At 38.4% G+C, this 7,198-nt stretch overlaps 1 protein-coding gene across 1 annotated transcript; it reads left to right on the forward strand.

The window, feature by feature from the left end:
* The first annotated feature begins 314 nt into the window (after window positions 1-314).
* rwdd1 (RWD domain containing 1) lies at window positions 315-5,775 on the forward strand. Its single transcript, XM_060905527.1, has 7 exons — window positions 315-514; window positions 1,079-1,144; window positions 1,224-1,354; window positions 3,425-3,568; window positions 3,909-4,041; window positions 4,969-5,031; window positions 5,626-5,775. Exons 1-7 carry the CDS (start codon window positions 442-444, stop codon window positions 5,736-5,738), a joined length of 723 nt encoding a protein of 240 aa, XP_060761510.1. The 5' UTR covers window positions 315-441; the 3' UTR covers window positions 5,739-5,775.
* The last annotated feature ends 1,423 nt before the right edge of the window (window positions 5,776-7,198 follow it).

The following is a 7,198-nucleotide window of genomic DNA, read 5'->3' on the forward strand; positions in this document are numbered from 1 at the left end:
CTTCCCAAATTAAGAAACCTATTTGCAGTTGACAATAATAACCATCTACTAATATTTTATCAGCGTTCCCTGGACATGCTATCAGAACCTTCTTTTAAGCTGGACACGCTGCTTCTGAAAGTCAGAATGGGATTCTTTAAGCACCATGTCATTATCATGATGTGATTTTTCAGGAAGATTTTCTTTTCATAACAATGTAGAACAATGAAGAATAACTGAAGAAACCCCACATTTTGTTTCCCACTCAACAGACTGGGTTGAGAAGGAATGACAAATAAAGCTCACTACAGATAGAAACCTTCTCAATCTGGCAACCCAGGACACGACAGCTCCAATGTGGCAACCCGTCGGCTGGCAGTTAAGCTCCGTACACGCTTTTCGGGTTTCTGTTCCCAAACTGGGGTTTTAGTTGATGGATAAGTGTGATAAAAGGGTTATAAAATGACCGATTACGGAGAGGAACAGCGGAATGAGCTGGAGGCGATTCAGTCCATTTATCCCGATTCATTCACAGGTTGGAAATGTTAGCATTGTAGTGTTAGCATGCTAAGCTATCAGAGTTACACGGGAACTGTTTTCCCAGTCACCGAAATAAACTGCGAAACATGAACAGAACTGAAAATTTAAATATTTTAATTATTAGATAAAATACAAGAGAAGGTTAGGGTAATCAAGCCTTTACACTGTGCTGCATTTTTACTGTACAAATGAGCTCAGGCTAGCAGAGAAGCCGCTGTCCTGCTCACTGCAGCGAGAACATCCTGCTTCACAGAATCCTCTCATTCACAGCGTTTCCTGACTTTAATCGGATGTTAGTGCAGGTCAGGAAAACACTAAAATATGCAGGAATGGGAGTTTTTTTTAAACAGTATATATAATAATTACGTAGCTCTGGTGTTAACAGTATTCTATAGATTTAGTCTCTGTAGTAGGGTAAAATCAGGAAGGTGCTGGAATGAATCTAAAATTACATCATGTTAAGGTCAGGAAATTGCTGGAATCAGTATATAAACAGGAACATACGTTTCTCATATTTTTTTTTACTTTATTTATTTTTTATATAATTTCACTTCCACAGTTTTGTGTGAAATGCCCATAAGTTTCACCATCACAGTTTCCTCAGATGCTGGAGAGAGTGATGAGAGTAAGTCATCTAAAAATCTACATTACAGCAAAACACTTGACACAGCTACACTACAGTAAACACACTGTCTGTCTCACAGTGGTCCAGGTGACACTAAAGTTCACCTACGTGGAGAATTACCCAGATGAAGCGCCACTGTGGGAGATTCAATCACAAGAAAACCTGGAGGACAGAGACACTGAGGACATCCTGTCCCTGTTACAGCAGCAGGTCTGTGATGATGTCACTCTTAATGAAGAGGGACACACTCCTGGGGTGTGATGTCACACTGCAGTGGTTTGTGGGAACTCCATTATGGTTTTGAGAACAGACAGTAAATGTTCCTGTACATGTTACTGATGACACAACTCGCTTCTGTTCACTGTGAGATTCACTGTAAAGATCAAGGTTATAAAAAAGAAACTCTACAAGGTCTCAGGTTTGTTCTCTCTCTCTTAGGGGACAGGGAAACACTGAACAACTTCACAGTAATGGAAAATCAAAATAATTTAAATACGTGTAAATATATTTTGTTTGGGATGTTTTCAAGACGGGCGGCACGGTGGTGTAGTGGTTAGCGCTGTCGCCTCACAGCAAGAAGGTCCGGGTTCGAGCCCCGTGGCCGGCGAGGGCCTTTCTGTGCGGAGTTTGCATGTTCTCCCCGTGTCCGCGTGGGTTTCCTCCGGGTGCTCCGGTTTCCCCCACAGTCCAAAGACATGCAGGTTAGGTTAACTGGTGACTCTAAATTGAGCGTAGGTGTGAATGTGAGTGTGAATGGTTGTCTGTGTCTGTCAGCCCTGTGATGACCTGGCGACTTGTCCAGGGTGAACCCCGCCTTTTGCCCGTAGTCAGCTGGGATAGGATCCAGCTCGCCTGCGACCCTGTAGAACAGGATAAAGCGGCTACAGATGATGAGATGTTTTCAAGACGATAATGTGTTACACTGAATGCCTGTAAAATACATAAAGTAACAGGTGAATGAATGTTAGATTGCAGTAAAGAAGGTGGAACAATTTTAGCTTGCTACAAAGATGTTGCTAAGATGTTGTTGGTGGATAACACGTTGGTGGATCACCATGTCGGTCAACTGTGGAGATTCAAGTGTCCTCTCTTTCCCATGGGAGCAGTCAGCTGTGCAGGAAAGGCTGCGCCACCCAGCTGCCATCATCAATGCTGAAATTTTTAAAAAGATCTGAAACAGGTACCAGTGTGCCACCATTTGAAAAGAAAAATGATGATGAGTTAAGAAATGTGAAATAAAAATCAGCAAGCTGTGTACATCTTTACAGTAACCTAAACCGGTTTATCAAGTCAGTATGTGTTCAGAGACACAGTGGCCTGATTATGTGGCTGAATGAGGCAACTGGTAATTTACACAATATTTCCAAAAGCCTGCACCCCAGGCCCCCTTGCCTAATGTCAGTGCCTGACCTCACTAATGCCCTTGTAGCTGAATGAACATACATCCCCACAGTCACGCCCCAAAATCTAGTGGGAAGCCTTCCCGGAAGAGTGGAGCTCATTGTAACAGCAAAGGAGGAGCAACTCAATGTCAGTGCACAGGGTCTTGTAAATAGATGTTCAACAAGAATGTGTGTGTCATGGTCAGGTGTCCACATAATTTTGGACATAGTTTAGTCGGTAGTAGTGTGTTCAAGACATAAAATGGTCATTTTAAAAATAAATATCACGAGAGTGTGTGTCAAACCATGCACATGCTAAAATGGAGTGCTTTTATTGTAGCATACCAAGTTAATCTGAAGACTGATATGTCTTACTGGCGTATAATGGACTGAATTGGCTAATATTATTCTAATTTACTAGAGATGTTACATGTATTTTTACACACACATCTTGCCATCTGTGTAATTGTGATGCACAGAGGGGTCAGGTTGCATTGTGGACTTGGCACAAAAAGACCATGGCAAAGGCCATATTGAGTGACTTGATAACCAACTATACCAGACTGCAGGGCAGTTTTAATCATTTTTTTTTCTTATCTCTGCTCTCTCTCTTTTTTTTGAGAATAATTGCGTTGGGTGTTCATACAATACATTTTCAGTTAATACAGTATTTTTATTGCTGTCTCTGTAATGGTGATGTTCTTACCAATGCTCATATTTATTTCGTCATAATTATATGAACTCATGAAATCTATAATCAGGATAATCCGTAAGCGGCTCATTGCTGATGTTATAGTAAGACAAGAAATATAATAGAGAAATAAATCTGACAGTATTGTCAACAAAAGAAAATGTGATTTGGGACGGTCAGTTTTTCTGTGTGTGTTTGTGTGTACAGGCAGAGGAGAACCTGGGCATGGTGATGATCTTCACACTGGTGACAGCTGTGCAAGAGAAACTGAACGAAATCATAGATCAGATGAAGATCAGAAGAGAAGAGGAAAAGAAGCGAAAAGAAAGAGAGGCTGAAGAGGCCGAGAAGGTAAAAAACACACAATAATGTAGCAGGGATTTTTACCATCTGTGTTTAAAAAGGAAATTTAAAGCTTGGCTGGTGTGAACTCTACATCCTCAAAAAACGTTGTTCCACAGTAGTGATCTTCACTGAAACACAGCACACACTTCATAAAGGAGCACATGTTGATTGACCATAATGATAATTTAAGCCTACCTTCATTTTACATTAAGGCAAAATAAAATATTAGTCATTATAAATCACAGCACATGCCAGCTGTTGTTTTCTTTCTAAAGTGGAATAAAAGTAGACAGTTTGAAACGAATGATATTGCAAGTTTTTATCCATTTTGCTATGTTTTCTGCAGAAAGCATTTCAGGGAACCGTAGTTACAATCGAGAACTTCCTGGCATGGAAGGCACGGTTTGAGCAAGAGATGGCGGAGTTGAAAAGGAAAAAACAGAAAGAGGATGAACAGGCAGGAAAAAACAAACTCACTGGTAAGTGTGTGATGATAATTAGGACAGATGTAAAGAATAAAATGCTGTCTGTGGTGCAGGACCCATGTTTTATTCTGCTATAGCACAGCAAATTGCCAATGATTAAAATTCTTTATTATTTTTGAAGAGTATTTACATTTTGTTCTTTGCTACTTACACTTAATATTGTAGAACATTAATGAAGCAAGTTAGTTCCTGTTGTCACTTATATCAGTTATAAACAGATGTTCTCTCGCCAGTCTCTCTCTTCTTGCTCTTGAAGCTTTTCATGTTTGTGAGAAACCACAAGAGAAGTGTAAACTCCTGTGTCCTGACGATTTCTGAAAACTCAGTTACAGCTCTACCTCTGTTACAAAGCGCTGACACTGGAGACTGCTTCCAGAGATGTCACATTAACACATTTCTCCTTACAGAAAACTTCATATCAATGATTATACACATTTTTGCAATCCATTTCTGTGGAGTGTCGACTGTACACATGTTGACCTGTGGATGAGCTGTTACTAGAGAAATGACAACGTATTAGAACGAGCACATTTAATATAAACCTATGATTTGCAGCTGCACTGCTGTCAGAGCTGCCGTTATAGAAAACTAATCAACACCTCATGACCAGTCACAATCCAGAAATCATCAGCAGTAGTGGTGTTAACTGTGATATTCAGCACACACATTACCAATATCAAAATACCATGTTCCATTCTGAGTGGACAGGATTACACATATCCAGTAATTCTCTTCACTGGTTTAATAAAATAGTAATTAAAAACAAAAGTGGTGGAGAAAAGTGCCCCTCTCATGCACAAGGTTTTTGCAGTTAACGTAACATTTAATATCAGCACACAGAGTTTATATTGTCTTTCTGATCCAATCTTTGTGTTGGATCATAAAGAGAGATAATATTTTTTGTTATTTTATTTATCACAGGAAAGCAGCTCTTTGAAAGAGACCGGAACTTGGACACGTCGGATATTCAGTTCTTGGAGGACGGTGAGGAGTTTTACACTTATGGCATTTGGCAGATACACTTCTCTAGAGCAATGTACAGAAGTTAAGTCTCTGTCAGTAAACACATCCTGATACTGGTTCACTTTGTCACCTGACTAAGAATACTATCTATCTAAAAACCCCTCTTGGGGAGGTTAGCATAGTATGAAAAATGCAGCACAGTTTTTATTTAATAAAAGTGCCAATTGCACTTAGAATTTAATTCTAACTTTATTTTATTATTAATTTAAAAATGTTTTAAATCAAATATTTTCTGTGCAATATGATGATATTTAGTATCTTATGGTCTTTGCTTACAATTTTACATTTTAAAACAGAGGTTATTTATAGTGATAACTCAGTTTGAAACTTTTTCAGTTTGTAAAGGGATTTTTTTGTTGAGCACTAGAGGTGCAATGCTAATGTAACTAACAAGTAATAGAAATCCAATGTCATCTAAAATGTTTACTGAGTAAAATTGCGCACTCATGCTGAGGTGGTTGAGCACACAGTGGCTGAAATGTTACTTGAATAATTTTTTTAAATTATACTTTTGCCTGAAATCCTCTCCATAATAACTGTTTTTGTCTTTTTTAGCGGGAAACAGTGTGGAAGTGGATGAGTCTTTATTCCAGGATATGGATGATTTGGAGCTGGACGAAGACGATCCTGATTTTGAGCCCCTGGATTTGGGCAGCGATGATGATTAATGTTTAATCAATTAATAAAATTTTTCCATTAAAAGAACATTAAGTTTCATCATACTACAAATAAATGGGGCTGAGTTCCAAACTGCACCCTGCTCACTACCTAAAGGGCGGTATATTCACATTCAGTGCAAAAGGCAAGTCCATAACCTGGTATATCATTTTAGCACGTCTAGATGGGCTTAATCGTACTTAGGAATATTAAAATGTTTCACAATAACCGTCTGACCTCACTAATGCTGTTATGGCTGAATGAGCACAAATACTCATAGCCATGCTCCAAAATCTAGTGCAACCCCTGGCAAAAATGATGGAATCACCACATGTACAGGATGTTCACCAAGCTTTTTTTTACTTTGTAGCAAATAAACAAGTCACAAGTATGACACAAAACAATTTTCGTTTTTCCTAGCTGATCACTCTGACTTCATAAAACACACAGGAAACAAATTATTTTAATTAAAGGCATTTTTTCTAGTTTAAGTAGAGGAAAAACAATTATGGAATTGCTCAATTTTGAGGAAGAATTATGGAATCACTTTGTAATTTGCATTTCTAAAACAAGTTCCAGCACAAATCTAAAAATAGAAATGAGTTTGCAGTTAAGAGTGCTTTCAGACCTTTATCAAACTGTGGGATTTGGCTGACTGAAAGGAAACATGGCCCCAGCAAGAAGGAGGTCAACTGAAACAACAGAGAGAATTATAAAACTCCTTTCAGAAGGAAATCCAACATGGAATGTGTCAAAAGATGTTGGTTGTTCCCAGTTAGCTGTGTCTAAAATTTGGTGCAAGTATAAGCAAAATGGGAACGTTATAAAAGGAAAACATGCGAGAAGACATCAAGGCACCAGAATAGAAAACTTAATTTAAAAATAAAAAGTTATAAGCTAGATAGATATTACACAGTTGTGTAAAGATATGGAGTTTATATACATTCACCACTTGAAGATATCAGGAATGAGTGAAGTGAAGGAGTGAAAATATTTTCAACATGAAAAGATAAACTTCATGTTTGTGCTACCATGTAATGTTTACATTATATGGACACATCCACAAAATAAATACACAAGTTAATCAAAAATAATTTTAATTTTGAACTGGTTCACCATTTTGACAAATGCACATCTAGTCACCAGGAGAACACTGGGAGTGACGTCATCGGAGTGAAATATTGGGAATTATATATACACCGGACACTTTTTTGATAGAATAAAAATGTGTTCTATTCCCTTATAGCCAGTTTCATTCATTCGATTTGATAGCATATCACTTATCCTACATGTATTACACCACTCTACCCAATGGAGAAGAAGCATGCAATATTGTTACGATACTGTACATCAGGGGTCTTCAATCCTATCCACAAAGGGCCAGTGTGGCTGCAGGCTTTCATTCCAACCAAGCAGGAGCTACACCTGATTTCACTTGTTTAATCATTTCACCCTCGTCTCCAGTCAACAA

Source organism: Neoarius graeffei, chromosome 23, assembly GCF_027579695.1.
Source record: "Neoarius graeffei isolate fNeoGra1 chromosome 23, fNeoGra1.pri, whole genome shotgun sequence".
Classification (NCBI taxonomy): domain Eukaryota; kingdom Metazoa; phylum Chordata; class Actinopteri; order Siluriformes; family Ariidae; genus Neoarius; species Neoarius graeffei.